This window comes from Emys orbicularis, chromosome 11 (genome assembly GCF_028017835.1).
Source record: "Emys orbicularis isolate rEmyOrb1 chromosome 11, rEmyOrb1.hap1, whole genome shotgun sequence".
In the NCBI taxonomy this organism is placed as follows: Eukaryota; Metazoa; Chordata; order Testudines; family Emydidae; genus Emys; species Emys orbicularis.
The window spans coordinates 10,800,556-10,824,307 of record NC_088693.1 but is presented as its reverse complement, the minus strand read 5'-3'; the positions used below and the strand labels follow the sequence as shown (position 1 = coordinate 10,824,307).

At 45.0% G+C, this 23,752-nt stretch overlaps 2 protein-coding genes across 2 annotated transcripts in view; one reads left to right on the top strand and one right to left on the bottom strand.

Moving 5' to 3' along the window:
* The window catches only part of SEC22A (SEC22 homolog A, vesicle trafficking protein), a 47,906-nt gene extending 35,710 nt beyond the window's left edge, over positions 1-12,196 (bottom strand). Inside the window, exon 1 of the mRNA XM_065413590.1 lies at positions 12,129-12,196. The gene's annotated coding sequence lies outside the window, so the exon portion shown is untranslated. The remainder of the gene's footprint in view (positions 1-12,128) is intronic.
* On the top strand, positions 10,043-22,593 carry LOC135885762 (uncharacterized). Its single transcript, XM_065413668.1, has 2 exons — positions 10,043-11,227; positions 22,538-22,593. The coding sequence occupies exons 1-2, from the start codon at positions 10,081-10,083 to the stop codon at positions 22,591-22,593; spliced, it is 1,203 nt and encodes a 400-aa protein (XP_065269740.1). The 5' UTR covers positions 10,043-10,080.
* Positions 22,594-23,752: the final 1,159 nt, after the last annotated feature.

Below are 23,752 nucleotides of genomic sequence, written 5' to 3'. Positions count from 1 at the left end.
ACAAATGTAGGGTTGTTGTTTTTTTACATAACTGCACACAAAAACAAAACAATGTAAAACTTTAGCGCCTACAAGACCACTCAGTCCTACTTCTTGTTCAGCCAATCGCTAAGAGAAACAGGTTTGTTTACAGTTACAGGAGATAATGCTGCCCACTTCTTAATTACGTCACCTGAAAGTGAGAACAGGCGTTCGCATGGCACTGGATATTTACATGCCAGATGCGCTAAAGATTCATATGCCTCTCATGCTTTGGCCATCGTTCCAAAGGACATGCTTCCATGCTGATGACACTCGTTAAAAAAAAAAAAAAAAAAGTGTTAATTACATTTGTGACTGAACTCCTTGGGGGAGAACTCTATGTCTCCTGCTCTGTTTTACCTGTATTCTGCCATACATTTCATGTTATAGCAGTCTCGGATGATGACCCAGCACATGTTCGTTTTAAGAACACTTTTGCTAGAAATTTGATAAAATGCAAAGAAGATACCAATGTGAAATTTCTAAAGATAGCTACAGCACTCGACCCAAGATTTAAGAATCTGAAGTGCCTTCCAAAATCTCTGAGATGGATGAGGTGTGGAGCATGCTTTCAGAAGTCTCAAAAGAGCAATGCTCCGATGCACAAAGTACAGAACCCAAACCACCAAAAAAGAAAATCAACCTTCTGCTAGTGGCATCTGACTTAGATAATGAAAATGAACATGCGTTGGTCCGCACTGCTTTGGATTGTTATTGAGCAGAACCCGTCATCCGCATGTCCCCTGGAATGGTAGTTGAAGCATGAAGGGACATATGAATCTTTAGCGCATCTGACACGTAAATATCTTGCGACACTGGCTACAACAGCAAACGTCTGTTCTCACTTTCAGGTGACATTGTAAATAAGAAGCGGGCAGCGTTGTCTCCTGCAAATGTAAACAAGCTTGTTTGTCTGAGTGATTGGCTGAACAAGAAGTAGGACTGAGTGGACTTGCAGGCTCTAAAATTTTACATTGTTTTATTTTTGAATGTAGGTTTTTTTGTACATAATTCTACAACTGTAAATTCAACTTTCATGATAAAGAGATTGCACTACATTACTTGTATTAGGTGAATTTAAAAATACTATTTCTTTTGTTTTTTAACTGTGCAAATACTTGTAATCAAAAATAAATATAAAGTGAGCACTGTAGACTTTGTATTCTGTGTTGTAACTGAAATCAATATATTTGAAAATGTAGAAAACATCCAAAAATATATAAATAAATGGTATTCTATTATTAACAGTGTGATTAATCGCATGATTAAAATATGGAATTTAAAACCCATTTCTATTTGACTATGCAGATTTCCAAAGTGAAGAGGACAAAGACCCATCCCTTCAGTCATTTTAAACTAGGCTGAATATTATATTATCAAGAACGGTCCTATATTGGCAGGAAGATGGACAAATGACCTACAGTAATAAAGCTCTTTGATTGCTGTGATTAATTTAATAAATGCTATTTCATTTATCCCTAATCTCTTATGGGGAAAAAGGAGGAGTGCGAAAATATCAAGTAGGTAGGATTACATAATGCTATATGTATCTCTCCAAAACTCTCCCATTGCCCATATATTAAATACTGAACCCAATTTCCATTCAATCATTGTTTTACTCCCAGAATTAAGGACAAAGAATATAAATAGCCAATATCAATAATAGAGACAGCAGAACTGAGAGTGGATAAAATCCTTCTTCTAGATCTAAGTTATCTATTTTACATATTTATTTTATTTGTAAATAAAATATTCTCATAAATCCTAGATAAATAGGGATTCAGATGAAATGAAAGCTATTTATATCAAGGCAAATTAGTCCCTCTTAAAAAGGATAAACTTCCCTGAAACCTGCCAGCTGTCTTCCATGCATTATGAAATGACAGAAAAACAAAACTTTGTTTAGACAGTCTTTTTTAATATCATTAGTGAAATATTTCTTATTAAGCCATCCAATGAATACATTTCTTTCTTCTCCGTCTCCAAAGAACAGTGTCAGAAGACTGTATAAAAAGTTGTCATTTAGCTTAAAAACAAAAACAAACAAAAACACTACTACCAAACACACTGTGGCTACAAGAGTATATGAATGTAGAGAAATTAATAAATATACATATTTTAACTGTATGCAATTCAGCACTGCAAAACGGTCATGAAAATTTACCACTAAACAAAAATGTACTAACCCTTCCTATAACAGGATGATGGAAATTAAAAAACAAGGAATATTTTACTCAGCCAACCAAAAATATTAAATATTTCTCTACAGCAAGCAGTTTTTTATGCATGTGTATATATGTGTACATAGGAAAATGTGATGAAGAAATATTTGTATAAATAATATCTTTAAATGTCATTTCTATCTATCCATCCAAAAGTTTAGGTATTAATCTGCACTCAATCCCTTACATATTTAGTATTTTTTCCCCAGATACTCTCTACCTCAGACTATCCTAAACTCAAGGGACCTCACTTTCCTTACAAATATAACAGTGAGTCTCCCACCCTTCACAAATTTGTGAAAAGTACTTTACTCACTTTAAAGCCTGCTGTTTCCATTGCAGGGCCCCTGGGAATTAGGAATATGTGGTTGTGGGGTCCATGACCTAATCCCAGTTTCTTCTATTGAGAAGAGGAAACTGGTAATTGTTTTTAATATGGAGGTACGTGGTTACAACTCCATATTCAGAGCTATGTTCTGAAATGAGCCTTAATATGAGGTATATATTCCTGTTTTTCCCTATGTGAAGATGGCCTTTCAGTGTGAAATGTGATACAGTGTTAGTTTTATAGTCTGAATTTTCGAGGCAATTTTTGTTTGACTCCTTTGCATAAATTTTTAATATAAGCTGTTTGAAATTGGGCTGTTGATGAGTGTCGTTCATGGCAGTACCACCTTTAAAAAAAACCCACAACACATTGCTTAGCTTCACAAAAACGAACAGAGATGAATTCTGAGTAGATCTGGTGCAATGGGTAGTCTCTGCTCTCCAACATATGCTAGACTTCCAGCCCCTCAATTTTCAAATTATCCCCTTCCAACACATGAACTTATTACATTAAACATCCACAACTAATGGATGGGATAATTTGGTAGGCTGCTGCCTGCTGAAGGGCTGATTGAGAGGGCAGAGTTAAGGTGTACAGTTCTTGTGGGAATAGTAAGGTGTGTGCCTGTTGTTATGTATAGTAAGTTAGGCTAACGTCTCATTTTCTTGCTTTTTCTGGGTTTGTCTCATGTCATGTGTATCAACCTTAACTGTTTCACAATTTTCTATTTATTAGTTTATTTTCTTAACTGTATAAAAGCATTACATTGCATGCTCTAGATCAGGGGTGGGCAAACTACGGCCTGCAGGCCAGATCCAGCCCATCAGGGCTTTGGATCCGGCCCGCAGGATTGCCAGCCCCGCGCCACTCCCGAAAGTGGCCGGCACCACGGCCTCTGGCGGGGCAGAGGGCTCCATGCGCTGCCCTTGCCTGCAGGCACTGCCCCTGCAGCTCCCATCGGCCGTGAACAGGGAACCGCGGCTAATGGGAGTTTCAGGGGAGGTACCCACAGGCGAGGGCAGCACGCAGAGCCCTCTGTCCCCCTCTGTTCCCCCCAGGGGCTGCAGAGACATGGTGCCAGCTGCTTCCGGGAGTGGCGCGGGGCCAGGGCAGGCAGGGAGCCTGCCTTAGCCAAGCTTTGCGCTGCTGCCACCCTAGAGCCGCTCCAGGTAAGCGGCGAAGGGCCGGAGCCCCCTGCCGCACTCCTCCTGCATCCCAACCCTCTGCCCTGAGCCCCCTGCCACACCCCACACCCCTCCTGCACCCCCAGCCCTGAGCCCCCTCCTGCACCCCAACACCTTGCCCTGAGCCCCCTGCCGCACTCCTCCTGCACCCCAACCCTCTGCCCTGAGCCCCCTGCCACACGCCACACCCCTCCTGCACCCCCAACCCCCTGCCCTGAGCCCCATCCTGCACACTGCACCCCCTCCCACACCCATCCTACATTCATGGTCTTACATGAAATTTCCCCACCCAGATGTGGCCCTCAGGCCAAAAAGTTTGCCCACCCCGATCTAGCTTTTGGCAGACCAAGAGAGTGGGGGGAAACTGCATATTAAAGTTAAGGAACCCTAGAATGCCCTGTCACCAACTTCCTTCTGTTTGTAACAAGGAAGCTTTCGTTTGAGCACTTTAACTGATTGCACCAGTACCATACAAATGGGGACAGAACAATCTCCCAGGTTACAAGAGCTCAGACCACTTATGCTTTGACGGTTAGCACCAAAGCCGGGGTCTCCATGCAGAAGTCTATTAACAGCCAATGAAGATCCTGGAACTATGTTGTAATGAGCTTCAGTTATAAAATTATGCTTAATAACCAGGCTACCCAGTTCAGCACTAGTTTCCATTTCCAGGTAATGTCATTGTGTAACTCCATGGAGAGTGCAGTACAATAACCTGATCCTGAGGTGTTATGGATAACCCATATCACAGGGGGGGGGGGGGCGGGCGAGGGGGGGAGGGGGACTGCCTCCTTCTCAATAGGGGCACACTAAAAAAAAAACTTTTGGCTACAGCAGCTATCCAACACACACACCTGTGTTGCACCCATAAGTTACACGTGGCACTCTGTCCATGGCAGGAGGAGTGGGGAGGAAACAGAGGTCACAGCTGTTTTGCAGAGCAGCATTTGTACTCACGCCCAGCGCCTGGAGGTGCCAGGGCACCTACCGCAACCTTACACTACAGGGAAGAGGTCATAGGCAGGGTTATGCCTCCCTATCTCTGAAAGGCAAGGGGCAGGTGGAATAATTCCTCCATTGCACTAGCCCCCACATCCCCTCTCCCCCACAGTCTGGGACCCGGGCACCAGGAGCGGGACCCATCCCTATCCCGGCCCTCGAGAAAGAGCCCATCTATAGTGAAACATGCTGTGCTGGCAAACCACACACGTGTTTATTACATTTACTCCTGGCTTATTCTCAAGGTAAAGCAATGCAAGGTAAAGCTATGCTCAGGTTATTGATTAAGCATAGACTAGGCAATAGCTCACGTAGTCCCTTCACCAATCATGATTTATTGCACAAGGGGAGATGGCTATGGGTGAACCAATCAATATGTTACAAGTAACTATGATCTCATGCCTTTTGATCTAATTACTAATAAAAACCCCAGCTCAAGAGAGCTTGGGACGCCTGCTTGACAAACCTCTTGACTCCGCGTCTCCTTGATCCCAACATCTGGTGACCCCGACGTGATTCACCGGATCCCGAGGACCCCTGCTCATCCGACTGGAATAGTCTAGGTGCACCCGCTGGAAACAGCCACTCGTGAGTATGGGGGGTGATTTATCAGTGCCACAAAAGGCTCATGCTAAGGAATTATTTAAGCTCATTGAGGGGAGCGGTTGCCCAGCGGTTACGCTGCGGCATGTAGAGGATTTTGTTAAGGAAATAGAATGTCAATGCCCCTGGTACCCCGAAGAGGGGTCCCTGCAGCAAGAAGATTGGCAAAAAATAGGAACACAGCTCTTTGAGAAACCGAGAGCAGCAGTGCAGCACCTGCTCATGTGGCAGCGCTGTACTGAGGCAGTGGGAAAACTGGGGCTACAGGCGTCTCTCACTGCCGCCCCGCTTCTCACGCTGACGACACCGCCTCCGTACCCGCGGGTGCTACCACCAGCGCCTGCGGTGTCGGATACGGGGCAGCGGCCCTCGGATCCCCCCATTGATAAAGGAACTGATCAGCCTTGTTTCCGGGGGAATCGTGGGGGCTGCGTCCGGGCGGCGGTTGCGTTGGCGCGTGAGACAGGGGAATTGAGTTTGGAGGAAGAACATCAGTGGGAGGGGGAGTTGCCCATGCTAATGCCTATAACGGCAGAAGTCGATGCACAGGGCAATGCCGCCAGACAGTGGACGGCGCTACCGTATACAGTACTGAGGGAGGTGAGAAAAGCTATCACGGAGACAGGCATCAGGTCTAATTTCGTGACAGGCATCTTAGAAGGAATTGGAAATGGCTACACAATGGCTCCACAAGATTGGAAAGACTTATTTCGTATGGTGCTGACCCCCGCCCAGTATATGGTGTGGGATAGTGAGTTCAGGTTAGCTGCTGTAGGTTACTCAACCCCAGCTGCCATACCCGACCAGATTTATGGAGCAGGCCAATTTAGCACTATAGAGAGACAGTTGGAGTTAGACCCAGACACATATATTCGTACTAAACTTAGTGTTATGAGAGCTTTCAGAAGGGTTCCTGTAAGTGGGAAACCGACTAGGTCTTTCACAGCCACCCGGCAGCAGCCTACAGAGCCGTATCCGCAGTTCATAGATAGGCTCAAGGAAGCAGTACAGCGGCAGATCGATAACGAGGAGGCACAGACAGAGCTTTTACGGCGACTGGCTTATGAGCAGGCTAATGCTGATTGCAAAAAGGTACTGCAATCTATAATACATCGCCCCTCGTACACTTTAGCGGACATGATTCAGGCTTGCGCTGATGTCGGTAGTCAAACCCATGCTATGGCTCTTTTGGCGGGGGCTATAAGACAAGGTAATAAACCAGCAGGAAATTGTTTTAATTGCAAAAAACCGGGACACTTTAAAAGCCAGTGTAGGGCACCCGGGGGAGGAGCACATAAAGGAAGACCCCAGGAAGGGGGTAGGCCCTCCAAAAAATGTCCTAAATGCAACAAGGGGTATCATTGGGCAAATCAATGTCGATCAGGACTAGGGCAGGGAAACCAGTAATCGGGCCCTCCCCGGGCCCCGGAAAAACAACGGGGGCGGAAGAATTGACTAGGGCACAACCGGCAACGACCGGCAGTGCTGGAATAGACTTGTATAATCAAGAAGAAAAATCCTCATTCTTACCGGGGGAAGTTCTTTTAATGCCTACTCAACTGAAAGGGCCCCTTCCTGAAGGGACGGTGGGCATTATACTCCCTCGGTCATCAGCAAGTAAACAAGGAATTATGGTAGTTCCAGGAGTGATTGATGCTGATTATCAGGGAAAAATATATGTTCAGTATTGGAGTCACCTGCCTTTTACTTTAAGACAAGGGGACTCCTGGGCACAGATGATACTGTTGCCATATGAGCTCCCTGGAGAAAAATCACAGGTAACACGCACAGGAGGATTCGGATCCACCCGTACTGAAGGCAACAGCGATTCTTCCTTTCACCCACAGGTGGCAGCATTGGTACACCGAATATCCCTGCAAAAACCTCAACGTAAGTATACACTCCAAGGTAAGTGGCTGACCGGTTTGTTGGACACAGGGGCGGATGTTTCTGTCATAGCTGAAAAGGATTGGGAGCCTACATGGCCTTCTGAGCTAGCCCCTGCGGTATTCGGGGTAGGAGGAAGCCAAGCATCTCAAAAGAGCTCTCAATGGTTACCAGTAAAATCCCAGGAACAAGGCCCCATAATAGCATATATTCAACCCTGCATATTGCCTTTACAGTTTAACATTTGGGGAAGAGATTTGTTAGAACAGATAGGGGCAAAACTGGTTTTGGAAGATGAGTAAGCCTCAGGCTCTTCCGTTACAGTGGAAAACTGATAAGCCAGTCTGGGTAGAACAATGGCCATTACCTAAAGAGAAATTAGAAGCTTTGCAGCAATTAGTTGAGCAACAATTAAAAGATGAACACATTGAGCATACTACAAGCCCGTACAATACTCCTGTTTTTGTAATTAAGAAAAAATCAGGAAAATGGAGGCTCCTTCATGATTTGCGTGAAATTAATAAAATACTAGAACCAATGGGCCCCCTGCAGTGTGGCCTCCCCAATCCAAATTTAATCCCATATGACTACCAGGTAGCAATAATTGATTTAAAGGATTGTTTCTTTACGATACCATTACAGGAAAAGGATAAAAAATATTTTGCATTCACAGTGCCAGTCCTAAACAATGCCCAACCCACAACACGTTATCATTGGAAAGTGTTACCCCAGGGCATGTTAAATAGCCCTACCATGTGTCAGTATTTTGTAAACACTGCTCTTCAACCTTTCAGAAATAAGTTCAAAAAGCTACTTGTTTACCATTATATGGATGATATCTTAATAGCCGGTAGGCCCCTACCCACCACATGGAAAAGTAAGTTAACGAATATCTTAAGTCAATCGGGTCTGGTAGTAGCCCCGGAAAAAATACAGGAAGCCGAACCTTTTCAATATTTAGGTCATAAAATGCTTGCAGCATACTCCATGCCCATACTTCCAAAACTTACCTTGCCAAAAAAATTAACATATGTAGTGCTACAGCAAATTCTGGGATCCATAAATTGGATAAGACCGTATTACAAGATTCCCACATCTATGCTGACTCCACTGTTTAATGCCCTAAAATTAGGAAAGCAACCGGGAGACATAATATCACTGACAAACGAACAACAGGAGGTAGTGCATAAGGTCAACGAAGCCATGGCAGAAAGGTGGGTAAATAGAGCAGTACCTAATGTGCCCCCGTCCTTAATCATTCTTGGGGACATTAAGCAATTCATGGGGGCATTACTTCAACATACAAATGAAAGAGAATTTATCCTCGAGTGGATGTATTTACCACACACACACAAAAACACACTCGTCCCATTGTCTGAAAGGATTGCTCAATTAATCACTAAAGGACGCAATCGAGCATTAAACTTGTTTGCCATGGATTTAGTAAACATTATTATACCCATCCCCATCGCCACCTGGGAAGTTGCATGCATGCACTCGGAGGAGGTGCAAATAGCACTAGCCAATTATGTTGGGTGCGTAACTTACCATACTCCAAAGGATCCTCGTCTCCAAGTTGCTCAACATATTCCACTGAAAGTATTCTACTTGGTATCTCCCGTTCCCATAAAAGAAGCTCTTACCATTTTCACCGATGGTGGCCCCTCCAGAGGGGTGGTCGCTTGGAAGAAAAATGACCAGTGGCAATCCCAGTTTACCTTACCGCAACGCTCTCCTCAGCGTGCGGAGCTAGCTGCGTTAATTCTTGCCTTTAACACATTTTCTGATCAACCAGTTAACCTCATAACAGACAGTTTGTATGCTGCAAATGTTGTTAGTAATATTGCTTCTAGTTGTGTTACTGCATCTTTGGATAATAATTTGCTTGGTTTATTTCTTTCCCTACAACTGATATTACGTCACCGACGACATCTATTTTTTATCGCACATGTTAGAAGTCATCAGCCTTTCCCCGGAGAAATCTCGCAAGGCAATGCCTATGCTGATAACGCCTTAAAGGCTTTCCCCTGCTCTCCTATGGAAAGTCACTCCTTACATCACCAAAATGCTAGGGCGTTGGCCAAGCAATTTTCCATACCACTATCTGATGCAAAAGCTGTTATTCAGCAGTGCCCTGAGTGTACTGGAAACCTCGCAGGACCCGCTATCGGGGTAAATCCTCGGGGGCTAGGTGCAAACCAATTGTGGCAAATGGACGTCACTCGGTTCCCACCATTAGCTCCCTGGTCCTATTTGCATGTAGTCATAGACACTTATTCTGGATATATATGGGCAACTCCACAAAAAGGGGAAAAGGCAAAACACGTCTGTAATCACCTCATTCGTTCCTTTGCAGTGATGGGAAAGCCATCAGCTTTAAAAACTGACAACGGCCCAGCCTATTGCTCTTCAGCAATGGCAGCGTTCTGCACGCGATGGGAAATCAAGCATACCTTTGGCATCCCATACAATTCCCAAGGACAAGCCATTGTAGAACGAGCTAATCGCACATTAAAAAATGCTCTCCTGCGGCAAAAACAGAAAGGGGGAATTGTCCCCGGCAGCCTGACAGAAAAGGAAGAATGGCTGGCTCAAGTACTGTTTACACTCAATCATTTAAATCTATTACCTTTCAATTCTCAATTTTTCACCAGGGCACAACGGCATTATCGGACGACCGAAGTTCTTCCTGCTCCAAAGGTAACCTATCGTCAGCTACCTGGCCCGGAGTGGAGCGAACCTGTGCCACTAATCACCTGGGGGCACGGTTACGCAGCTGTATCAACACCAAGCGGCCCGCTCTGGGTACCTGCACGATACGTTCGACCATACAAGGATGGCGTGGCATCAGGGACTGAGCAACCCCATCCCTGACTTCAACATACACTTATATGATGAACAAGGAAAAGTGACAACGGGCCGAAAACGAGGGGGCCAACGAAATGCACCTGCCACATGGGGCCAAGTGAAGAACCTAGCTAATCAGGCTGAACAACTGTTGGAAAAAACAAACCAAGAGAAAACGGCAGAGAACTATATGATGGCATTAATAGCCTCCTTAAATGCCAATTCTGTACTTTTGTTAACAATCATTATTTTCAGTTTAACTATTGTCCCTACAGAAGGGGGGCCGGTAGTGACTGGGGGGGTTCGTCTTAATATATGGGAGGTATTTGCAAAGACTTTAAACCTAAGTACCTTCTGCTTAACGGAGCAGAGGGCGGTGGGGGAGGTGCTAGGATCTTGCCTAATACCAGTGTGCCATAATCCCACAGACATCAACAATGATACATGGTTTTATAATTCTCTAGAACAAAATTCTACCCTTAGGGCCTTAGGGTACCCTGGGTACCATAATTGGGGAAATCGACTAACACACAAGCCGCGTTTTGCTGTTACCCTGTTAACACCGCATGTTGCTAGTTTTAATGTTAGTTGTGCTAGAATGGTTAATTGTACCAAAAAGACTTGTATTCAATTCCCAAAAGGGAACTTCAATTGCTCAAGTATGGTTAATATATCATATATGTATGAGTACCTACAATTGCCAAGGGGCTGGTTCTGGTCCTGCCCCGGATATACCTTTAACTACATTCCAGCCAACATCAGTCATGAAACTCCATGCTGTCTTAGTAGGCTGTCTTTGGTTTTGCCTCAAAAGGAAGCTAAGGGTACATCACTCACTAAGACAAAACGAAGTGTATTCCTTGATGAAAGCTGTAATAGTCACGCGGCCCTAATTAGTAAGGCCGAATACGTCGCACTGGCCGTATCCCTGGTTGGGGTGCCCGGTCTGGCGGCACGAAACAGTAAAAACATTAACGCCTTAGCCTGCTCAGCAGTAAAAGCCTTAAATACAACGTCTAGAGCTCTAGCCTTGTTAAATGAGGAACAGAGCAAATTAAGACATGGACTTTTGCAAAACAGAGCGGCCATAGATTATCTTTTAATGCAACATCATTATGGGTGTGAAAAATTGGATGGTATGTGTTGCTTTAACCTAAGCAATAATGAAAAAGCAGTGGACAACCAAATTGTAAAACTACATACTTTAACAAAAGAAGTTACAATGGATGTTGGTTTTTCAGGATTCTGGGACTGGCTTACTGGGTGGCTGCCAGACCTATACTGGCTAAAGCAAATGTTTGCATATGTTATTGTTATAGTTATAGGATTAATAGTTTGTTGTTGTATATTACAGTGTATTCCTTCCCTTATTAGCCTATTTGTCCAAGGCTGCCCTTGGCAACGACTTAATACTAAACAGAGCATTCATTATGCCTGCAAATTGCTTAAAAACAAAAAGGGGGAGGTGTAGTGAAACATGCTGTGCTGGCAAACCACACACGTGTTTATTACATTTACTCCTGGCTTATTCTCAAGGTAAAGCAATGCAAGGTAAAGCTATGCTCAGGTTATTGATTAAGCATAGACTAGGCAATAGCTCACGTAGTCCCTTCACCAATCATGATTTATTGCACAAGGGGAGATGGCTATGGGTGAACCAATCAATATGTTACAAGTAACTATGATCTCATGCCTTTTGATCTAATTACTAATAAAAACCCCAGCTCAAGAGAGCTTGGGACGCCTGCTTGACAAACCTCTTGACTCCGCGTCTCCTTGATCCCAACACCCATCGTTATCCCTATTTCCCCCCCCGGGGGCGGAGGCGCAGGTGGGGGGCAGGGAGGAGCCCCATCCCTATCCCTGCACCCGGGGGGGGGCCCATCGCTATCCCGATCCGTGCCCCCAACTTGTGCCCAGAGGAGGAGGAGACCCAGCCCTGTTCCTGCCCCCTACCTGCGCCCGAGGCCCATGGGGGAGGGGCGCCCCGCCCCATCCCTGCCCCCGGGGGCTGCCTCTCCCGGCCCCAGTTCCCACCTGAGTCGCCTTCGCGCAGCCCGCACGGCCGGGTGGTCCGGCGGGCCTAGGTCTGTTGCTAGGCAACTGCTCTGCGAGGCGTAGGAGACCGTTTCGAACTACCTGCCTCACCGGAGCCGCGGCATCAGCAGCAGGACCACGTCCGCCTGCCGCAAAGCATTGTGGGAACCATCGACGTACCCCCGCAGCAAGCAATGGCAGGGCGAGGGGATAACACGTGACTCTGCGTAATCAGCCGACCGCTGCTCGGCGGCGGGGTGAGGACTGAGGAGGTGGTCGAGCTGCCGTTGCTCTCTGGTGATATGGGGTGGTTGCAAGGGCGCGGTTGCTCAGAAGGGGTTGGGCCCCCGTTGCTCTGTGGGGGTGGGGACGAGGCGGCTGGGCCGCCATTGCTCTGTGGGGTGAGACGGGACCGCCATTGCTCTGTGGGGGTGGGGAGGTAGTTCACGTTGTCAGCGATTTGTGATGCTAATGAAGTTATGGATATTGGAAAAGTTGCCACAAATGCCTGTAAAAGGCGGGGCTCTGCAGTCGGGCCCCCAAGTAGTTGATGGCTTTCAATGGGACTTGTTTCAGAGTAGCAGCCGTGTTAGTCTGTATCCGCAAAAATAACAGGAGTACTTGTGGCACCTTAGAGACTAACAAATTTATTAGAGCATAAGCTTTCGTGGGCTACAACCCACTTCTTCGGATGCATATGGTTCACTCTATATGCATCCGAAGAAGTGGGTTGTAGCCCACGAAAGCTTATGCTCTAATAAATTTGTTAGTCTCTAAGGTGCCACAAGTACTCCTGTTATTAATGGGACTTGTGTTCCTAACACTCCCTCAGGTGCTTGTGGGTAGCCCCCCCGCTGTGTGTAAAGCGCCTGGTGAAGTTTTAACGTTATATAAATAATAATAACTAAGCCTTGGTGTTTTTCCCGAGTCCACCAACACTCCCAGCTCAGCCCCAGCGGTAGCTGGCACCAGGGACTAACCGGGTCCAGCACTATTCACACAGACCACCAAACAATCATCTGGTAACTCAGCGAAAAGCCTCCACATCCTATTACCAGTCCCTGATAAGAATCCTGTTTGTTTAACTTTTCTGTAATGTGACAAGCATATGCCCCAGGGACATTGTTTACTGAATAAATCAGTAGGAGCTGCAACAGGGCGGAAAGAACTTAGGCCTAGATCCTCAAAGGTATTTAGGTGCCTAAGTCCTATAGGAGTTAGGCACCTAGATGTTTTTGAGGTTCTGGGCCTTAGGGCTCAGCAGATCAAGAGGAGAAATGTAAAGCATAAAATGCATGTATAAAGGAGGAGTAGATCCTCTGGAAAAGAAAAAGTTAAGGGGAATGCAGAGTTGGCTGGATAACTTCAAAACTTAGATGGGTGAGTTGAATTGTAAGCAGTGGTACTGAACAGGTCCAGTCCTCATAGATTAAATTGAATTGGTTGGTTATTTTAGGATGTGGTTTAGAACCCTGAAATAATAAAGTGTGGCACTGTTCTGAAAAATCCTGCATAACTTACTCCTAGGGGAATTCTGCGCCACTGTGCACATGTTTTGGGTGCCCAAGGCGGCCGGCAGAGAGGTAAATCATTGTGGGGCAGGAGGCGGGACTGGGGAAGACACGGCTGGTGGCTCCTACCCTGTGCCAGGCTCAGCTGCTAGTCACAGGTGGGCTCGGGAAGACAGGACTTCCTCTTCCTCTGCATGGCATCTGGGGCTGGGTCAGACCCACTCCCAGATTTCTCCCCCGGCTGCAGGAAGCTCTGAAAACTCCCCCTGCCTCTGCTTCCTGTACCCATTGCTCCTTAGCTACAGGGGGAGAGATCCCTATACAGGGAGCTGTTCCCCCATCTGCCCAACCCCCATGCATCCAGACCCCTGTGCTGAGCCTCACCCCCCACACATACTCAGAACCCTCCCATGAGCCCCACGCCCCCTGCATGTGGACCCCGATGAGCCATCCGCACCTGGATCCCCACCCCACTGAGTCCCACTCTCCCAGCAACTGGACACTCATTGAGTCCCCCCACACACCCCTTCTGAGCTCTATACCCCCCACACTCAAACCCCACCTGCTGAACCCCAACCACCTGCACCTGGATCCCCCTGCGGAGTCCCTTTACCGTTGCACCCAGAAGCCCCCCAATAAGCCCTTGAGCATCCACACACACCCACACACACAGATCCCCCAATGAGCCAACCACACCCAGATTTCCCCACACAGAACCCTCTCATCCCACACCTGGATCACCCACACTGAGCCCCTCTACACTTGGATCCTGCCTTGCTGAGCCAGCGTGTCCAAACTGAGCGGCAGGGCCTTGGGATGTTTCTGGGACAGGCCTGGTCCTTGCGCTGTGTCAGGGTTAGGTGCAGCTTCACAGCTGAGTTTGTGTCCCGGGGGAGCTGCACAGTGATCTCCCACCTCTGAGCAGCCAGTGTCCTGGGCTTCCCAGTGACGTGCTGGAGCCTCCTCATTTATTTGACAAATAAAATTTGCAGAATTTTTAATTTTTTGGTGCAGAATGCCCTCAGGAGTAATAATTGTAGGAGTCACCAGTTGACTTGTGCGAGAAGCTACTGAAAGACTACTAGGGCTGTGTCCACTGTGTGATTGAAACCAAGCAAGCACAAACTTTGAACAAGGTTTGCCTACACAATCTGGACACATTTTCCCCCTCCTCTGAGAAGTCTGCAATACCACCAAGTCATCTATGGTACTGTTTTATAACCGAGATCTCAGAAAAGCCTCTGGGCTAGAGAAAGCATTCAAGCAGCAATAGGAACCAGTCCTGCAAACACGCACATGACACTGTCAAACCATAGGCACTGACTCTCAGGGTGCTCTGGGGCTGGAGCACTCATGGGGGAAAAAATGGTGGATGCAGCACGGGCAGCCCCCAAGTCAGCTCCTCCCCCTCTCCCCACAGCCTCCTGTCAGTGGCCCCACCAATCAGCGCCTACCCCTCCTTCCTTCCTTCCCTCCCAGCACCTCCCGCCTGCTACGATCCACTGTTCCAGAGGCCCTGGGAGGAGTGGGGAAGGAGCGAGGGTGGGGTGAGCTCAGGGGAGGGGAGGGAAGGGGCAGAGGTGGGAAGAGGCGGGGTGGGGCCTTGGGGGAAGGGGTGGAGTAGGGGCTGGGGCAGAGCCGGGGTCGAGCAACCCCCGGCACGTTAGAAAGTCGGCGCCTCTGTGCCCTACTGTTTCTCGCACAGTGTTTCACCCCAAGGGTAAAATTCTGGTTCTGTTGAAGTCAATGGACGTTTTGGCCATTATTCCATTCCATTATGGAAGTTAGGGCCATCATTTCACCCCAAATATTTACAAAACATGAATCAGATCCCCCAAAATCATGACAGTGGCTTAAAAATCAGAACACTGATTAGGTGTTTGTGTTTTTGTTAGAGCTTGTAGAGGTCACACTTTCAAGCTTTTGTCCACAACCATGAGATCAAGAACCTTACTGTTTTTAAATGAAAGTTGACATTCACAGATAAGGTGAGCCTAGCATCTGGGACTTTAAGAAAAACACCAAATATTGTGACTCATAACAAAATTGTGAGAGTTGGCAATACAGTCACTGCTTCCCTGGTTTCAGTGCTGTTGTTGCTAGCACAGTTGAGGTGGGAGTGTCGTCAGGGTGATAAAGAACGTCCGTGAAACATAGTTTATTTCTTTGTTCACATGTTTTCCTGCGTTTCTCTGTTGAAATTTTCTCAAGAGTCCATTCTGGAGGCAGAAGGGGTTGTTCCTTAGAGCAACAGTGTTTCATTCTCTGGGACCTTACAAAATGTGAAGAAACCCAGTAATATCACATAAGGAACCTCACCACTAATAAATGCATTTGCTACAACAACTGTGGCATGCTCTCTTTCACACAGAATACTTAGTGTCTCTAATCTTCACACTGCATCTCAGTCAGTCTGCAAAGTAAGAAGCTCCAATGAGATTGACAAGTTATAAGTGTATTTTTATTTTCAGCGCCATCAATCCTGGATTTGTAGAAATAAAACAAGATGGGCTATTTTTGATTATCATGTAACAAGCCATTCCAATAATAAAGGTCTCGCTTCAGGGCTTTTCATCTCTATTTAGTTTATTTCCTGTTCAGTGGGAAAAAATGAACTGAAAAACCACATTAATGTACTCCTAGTAGGCATAATCCCTTTAGTTCCCTACATTACTGTAATTGAACACACCACCAGACTTTGTTTGTATTCAAATATTTCCAGAGAAGGAAAATCATTCCAAGCTGATCACATCACAAGGCCAGAAATTTCAGTAGACGCCATTTAAACAATTACAATAAATAAAAGCATTATTTATTAATAAGATTGTACAATAAACACTTCATTTATATTCAGAGAACTCTGGGTCCCTAAAGAAATTTACCTTTGAATTTTATAATATCCACAACAAACTTTGCATAAGTAGAGTTATGATGTTATAGCCGTAATTTAATTCAGAAAGATAGAAAGTAGCCTTAGCAGGGCTGGAAAGCATTATTAGGTACTGTAAGATCAAATAAGATTATAATTGAATGGGATGGAAATGTAGCTCTATATAACAGTAACTCACCAAGACAGAGTAAGAATACCGTGGCTTTTGAATAACATTCATATTTTATTTATTATTGATTAGCAGGTAAGGCTGAACAGAGACTGTAGCCGCAATATGCACATTGGATACCTTGCTATATTTGAGAATGCCATACTTTATAGCTGAGAGAAATGCATGCTTAAAGTTTTTAAAGGTTACTGGTATAGTAGAACCGGTTGCCCAGTCCTCCATCCCCTGGGTAGCTCAGGGAGCCAGCCAGGTGGGGAACCGACTGCCCAACTTCCCAGGTAGATCAGTCAGCTCACGCACCTGCCAGGCAGGCAGCCTGGCATCTGAGGATCCAGGATTCCCAGGCAGCCCACCAGCCTGTTCCATCAGAAAATCTTCAGCCAGCTCTACTTAGGGCAGAGTTGACCCTGTATAGGAACTTGCTTAACAATTCTCACAAGCCAAAATGGGATCCAAATCTGGCGTTCAGGTCTTGATTCAGCAAGCCACTTAAGAACATGATGAAGTCCATCCCTATTTAGGAAAGCACCTGAGCACAGACTGAAGTGCCACTGAAGTCAGTGGGATTTCAGCATGTACTTAAGTGCATTGCTGAATCAGGACCTTGGAGCCTTGTTGGCTGTGCAGGGCTACCAGGTGTCAAAAGTAGTAGAACATGCCTCAAACAACTGCAAACTCAGGGCCAAATTCTGCACCAGTGTAACTGATTGGAGCAGTCATTCATGGTGTCAGAAGATGTGACTGAATAAAGCCAGGGTGCTTGTCTGCTGAGTAAGAAAATGCCATTTTTACATACTCACTTTCCTGCCCATCATTGCACGTTAATGATTAAGGCTAGGATTTAGTCATGGGCCCCTGGGACTGATGCTCGGGTGCTCCCCAGGTCCACTGCTGCAGTTGCCCCTGGGACCGCCGCTGTTGGGGTGCTCCCTGGGGCCGGCCGCATTGGCTGCTGCAGCTGCGGAGGTTCCGTGACCTCCATGACAGAATCGCAGCCTTATTATTTCATACTATAGTGCTTCTCTTGTTGAAGTAGATGGTCACGTTAGAGCTCCTCAGTAGGTGAAAAAAAAAAAATCAAAAGCCTCTCTGATGGGGAGTCCACCCAACATTAGTTAACCTTAATTAACCTTATAGGCTGCACTTGGAGGTGAGTCAGGATCTGCTAAAGCCTAGGCCAGGTCTCCACTACAGACCTATATCAGTATAACTACATCGCTTGGAGGTGTGAAAAATTCACACCCCAAGTGATGTAGTTATACTGACCTAACCCGCCCTGTAGACAGTGCTATGTTGACAAAAGGGCTTCTGTCAACATGGCTGTCAGAGAGGTGGATTAACTACACGGATGGGAGACTCTCCCCCTTTGGTGTAGTCGTGTTTTCACTAAAATGCTGCAGCAGTGCTGTATGTGAAGACAAGCCCTAATTGAAGATGAAGCCCACCTGGGCAGGAGCTTGTATAAAGCCAGCAAGGTGACAACAGTTGGGGGCTGCAGGTAGGAGCTCTGCAGTCACTCCCAAGAGAGAAGGGGAGTTAGCTAGGACTGTAAGGAGATAGTTGGCAGCCACTCTTTGAGCACAGAGAGGTGGCTAGGAGGAAACCCAGGCAGAGAAAGCCCTGGGATCCTGTCCCTGATGGAAGGGTTTACCGGAGGAGTTGGGGGGAAGAAAACCTGTGGAAAACAGAGTAGGAAGAGCCCAGGGAAAGAGCAGCAAGGAGGAGACTCTGTAGACCTTGGCTGATGATGATAGGGTCCCTGGGCTGGAACCCGAAGTAGTGGGCAGGCCTGGGTTGCCGTACAGCCTGGGAATTGTCATGGAGGATGGTCTGGGATGGTGTACAGTTGGTCCAGCAAGACGATACCCTGGAAGGGGAAAACTATGTAGTGACATGGCCAAAGGGCTGAGTCACAAAGAGAGAATAACCTGAGCCCTGGAGAGCAAGAGGGACCATGGGATAAGTGAGCAACAGAAGGCTGGACTGGAGGAAAGCTGATCCCCAGACCCAGCATCCCCCCACCGACACCCCCACACAGTACTTCCTATTCCAAAGGGGGTTTAGATACTGTCAGTTTAACAGCAATAAAAATGGGGGTGAGAGCATTGTTAATACACTTTAATAACTGTTTAATTTAGTTTTATGTACTGTGCAAATGAAGACTGCATTCTGTTATGCCTATCATTGGTTTATGGCCATTGGAACTACACGTTGGAATCCATTATCGTCCTGAGGCACAAAAATTAAATACGCTGGACAGGGACATCAGCATGAGAAGAATTATTATGTATTTAAATAGTTGAGAGGTACCAAAGTGCGAGTGAGACTAGTGCACTGGGTAAATCCAGTCTGCTACAGTAGATAAATCTAGTGCCCTAGATAAAACCCCTGCTTCTCTTTACAAGCAAAGCCTGTTACTTTTGCACCATTTCTTGCTTCTCTCTCAGCTAACTGTGCACATATTTAGCATGTGGACTGTGGTGGCTTTATACATTTGCTGCCAAATAAGCTGTAAGAACTAATCAGATCACGGAGAACTGCACATGTTAATGAACCAGGCTCTCTCTATTGAATGCCCAGTATATATGAAGCCATTTAAGTGGGGCATCAGAGGCCACTTTCTAAAGATTTTGTTCATAAGGGAACTGTTTTCCTTTGACGAGTACTTGATGAGATTGAGTACTGTAGACTAGGAGGTAAAGTAATATCTGTAAAATCTGACTAACTCTTTGGAAGGCCAATATGGAGAACAAGTTAGTAGTGGTTCCAGACTAATAAGAATAATAAAAACTACTAGACTGCTATGGAATTCTACAGAGGGATAGCAATGAATGTTGCTGGTGTATACGATGCTGCCCTTGCTGCTTCCTGTATGGCTTTGTTCACGGGAGTGCTGGCTGGCCGGATCTTGTGTGTTTCAGGATGTCTAGGAGTTTATATATTGTGTCCTGGATCTCCTCTAAAGAGATTTGGAGCTCTTCTGCCACCCTCCATAGCAGCTCCAGGAATTGCTGTGGTTATCGAGAGGAGACAGTGAAGCTGGATCAGGAGATGAGGAAGTTACCTTCATCAGTAAGCAGCAGAACCAGCTCATATTCCTCCTTTTCTCTGAGCTCAGGAGAAAGTTCTAGTTGCTTTGTGAGGGGTGATATGACTCAGTATTAGACACCATAGCCTCTGGGAGTCACAACATGTACAGGTCTCATAAGCCCCAAAGGCTAAGAGGGTTGTGAAAGTCCTGAAGGCATGGGTCCTGCTGGACCCGAGGGGGTGATCCCAGTTGGATATGGCTGGTTTCAGAAAGCTCTTGATCTCATGTCTGGACTGATCTCCCTTGGTGTTATCGATGATGGTTCCTCCAGCACATCTGATTTTCCCAATGACAAAAAGGTCAGATTGGGCTCAATAGGCAGTGCAGTCATACCTGTTGAAGGACAGCCACAGCTAGTAAACAGTATGCAAGATGGACTTCTCTTCCCATAGCCCCTTGTCTCCTGACACTGTCAAAATCCCCCCTGGTGAGGATTGAGGGGATCTGGACTGGGGCGTCTCTGGATCCAGGAGAACACAGATGTCCTCTAGAGTGGTGTACATTTCTGCTTGCCTAACTCTGGTGGGACAAGCAATGTGGGAAGGCTTACATGGCAGATCCATATGGGGTCATAACAGTACTGCCAGTGAATGAGGCTCCATTGTGTGCTCTTCGATGGTACCAGTGGTTCTCGGTTCCTTGACCTGGATGGTATCATAGGTGGCAACATTGCAGCTGTGGAGTCCATGACTGGTGGAGCCTTGCCCCCGTGTGCCTCTTTATCATGGCTCAGAGGCTTAATATGTCCTAAGTCCTTGGACACTGGGCAGTTTTGTATGCAAGCAGTCAAGGGCAATGAATAGAAAAGGATCAGCTCTTGTTTTTCCCTCTCAATTTAAGCCTAGCCATGAAAGGTAAGCAGAAAAATTAGTCCCATTAACTGACTGATACACTCCTACTAAAGGAAGGGTTTGAATAAAGTTTTCTCTGAAGTCCAAAGAGTAGTGATCTCAACCATGTTTTCAGTATGAATCCCCTTCGCACTACCCACATGACCTTTGCTGCAAACTCCCCCATCCTTTTAATTTACCCTTAGTACTCCTACCTATAGATCCAGAAATTTTAAAGCTCACAGATAAAAGGGAAAACTTATTTTGGATCCACTGGTTTGCAACTCTACCGCTGGAAAAACTAAGGGAAGGTAACATTAATGTAGGGAATCAAATGGCAAAGAAAACAGATATTTGACTTAAAGATCATCACCTGGTGGTAAAGGCTAAATTTCTTTCTTGCTGCTTTCAGGATTACATCCTGAAACCCTTACTCAGGAGTGTAGTCCTTAATTACAGATTAATGGGACTACTCACCATTAAATTAAATGGAGTGTGCGCATAAATAAGTAGTCCCTGCTTCTTGGATTATTTTGAATGTAAGATTACTTTGTCAAATGTTTTTGAGCTATAAAATGCATGTTGGCAGGGATCTTGAATTACTCTAGTAAATCTGTATACATGATGTTTTCTTTTCTACATTGCTTTTCTATTGATTCACTACTACCAAGACTATTAAGATTAATGCTGATAGTCTGTTTAAAAAATAAAATAAAATCAACTAGTAAATTCCTGAATTGCTGTGATGATGATGTTTCTTTCAAAAAGCTATAAACCTCAAAACTCAATAAATCATCCATGAAATGGTTTCATAGAATACCTCAGAAATGTACTTCGGTTTTATCTTAAATTTTACCATCCATGCAGGACTTGCCTATTCAGAGACTATCTATCTATCTGTCTAATCCTTGGATTAAAGATTTAAACATACAAACTTCCTTTCTCCCCCTAGTCACTTTTTATTCTTAATGGTAGAGCAGTTAGCCACTAGACGGAGACTAAGGCTTGGATTTTTAAAGCAATTTAAGGTAATTACCCCAAATCCCAATGAAATTCAACAAATTCAGTGGAATTTGGGGACATGAATCCCTTAAATTCCTTTGAAAAAAGCAGCCCAGTTTCCCAATACAGGTTCTTGGGCCGGTAAATGAGCTTCCCTTACTAACCTGTACATAAGCCCCTTTGTTTTCAGTTTAAACTGATATTTACCCCCAAAAAAAAAAAAAAAAAAATCCCAGGTTTTACAAAAAGTATTTGTTTTTTTTTCAATTTTCACCCTACTTTTGAATAATTCAAATATATAAAAAACAACTTGTTTTATTAGGAAAATACAATATATTGCATGAAATATATGTATTATAATACATTAGTCTGTGTGTATATTGAAGTAGGCTATGTATTAGTCTAGAAGATACACACAATAAACAAACAGGCACGCACTCAAACTCTGAAGTGCGTGCGTGTCTAACTGCACTGATTAATCTCACACCCACCACATAACCATTTCAAACTGTTAGCAGATAATGGTTTAAAGATGTGACACACTAAAATGGGAAGAAAACAAAAATCTGTATCAGAATATGTTTCAGAAAACAAAAACAGGAGAAAAGGCATTGCAAATGGTGTGGCCCAATTATTAAATAGAACTATTAGCCTATAAATATTTACAAGTCTACAACAGTAAACTGTTTATTCAAATGAAAATTTTTATTTGGGGATTGGAGACGTTTTCTTAAATTCAGACATGGTATTGTGTTTTTAGTTCTGCAGCAAGCCACACAAGTCCATTCATCAAAGCATTAATCTACTGAATACTTTTCCCTCCTGTCCTTCCATCCAGCAAAACAAACCACAATATTTACCCATAAAAATTAATCGTTTTTTCCACCGATTTTCACCTGTTTTTTTTTTGTTGTAGTAATAAACACCAATAAATTCCTGGGGAAAATTAAAGAAAATAAAAACCGAAAATAAAGGGCCCTGCCTATACAGTTACATAGGACTTTATCCTGTAGCCTTACTCACTTGGGAAGGAATCTAAGGCTCTGTAGGGCCAGTACAAGGCCTATTTTGAGGATTTAAGTGGTACATAGTCTTTGGCTGGCCCTTTGCACAGTGGCACATCAATGTTGTGTATAGTTTACCAAACACATACACCTTTTCTCTTGATTGTCCTCCGGGGTTCCAAATACCTCACAAGATGGAAGATATGCCTGACTAGATACAGCTACCTCCACTAGCTGGTTGCTCATATTGAACTATATTACCTCTAACACACTGGGCTTGGCTTCTCTATGCACAAAGTTTGATTTTTTTCCTAAAGAGATTTCATCTATATTCAAGGAAAAGAAAAGTCTTAAAGGACTCTACTTCATAACAGCATCATGGCTGAAGGTGGCACTAGGAAGCTTGGTAGTCTGGCCAGGTGCATTAGATGTACAGTAGCATTTTCTAATCAGGGAAAGTAAATCATCTGGGCTTACCCGCCCCCCTCAACTATCAGAACACAGAGCAAACTTCAGCTAGTTGCTCTAAAATGAGAGACTGAAATGGAAGAATTAAAAAGCAAATGCAAAGATAAAATGCAAAGTGAAACTTGTGAACCAAAAAAAGAATGGCATGGCATGCTCTAGAAATTAGTCTGGGGAAGTTCTCTGGCCTCTGTTATACAGGTAAGACTAGATGATCACAATGGTCCCTTCTGACCCTGGAATCTATGAATTCTTTATGCACACCATTAGTCTCAAAGGGACTACTCCCGTGGATGATTTGAAGGGCCTTTGGATCATACCGACAAGGGCTGCAGGATCAGGATTCACAAGAATGGCAGCCTCTCTGATTCACTGCAAGCCACTAATGACAAGTAATTAATTTATTGTTGATACCTGATTTGACAAAGATTGTTACTCATCTTTAATAGTACAAATTCATGCTTGACTAACCATACCTTCTGCAAATGACTGGGGATGATAAATGTGTGAAACTGGCCTTCCATTTAAAGACAGTGACTCAAATCTTGTGTCTGTCAAGTAAGAGCTTGTTAAAAAAAAAAAAAAAAAAAAAGAATTTTAAGTGTAATTTTAGGAAAAAGGAAGTTGAATAGTCAGTGTAACTTCAACGGGTCAGAATATGA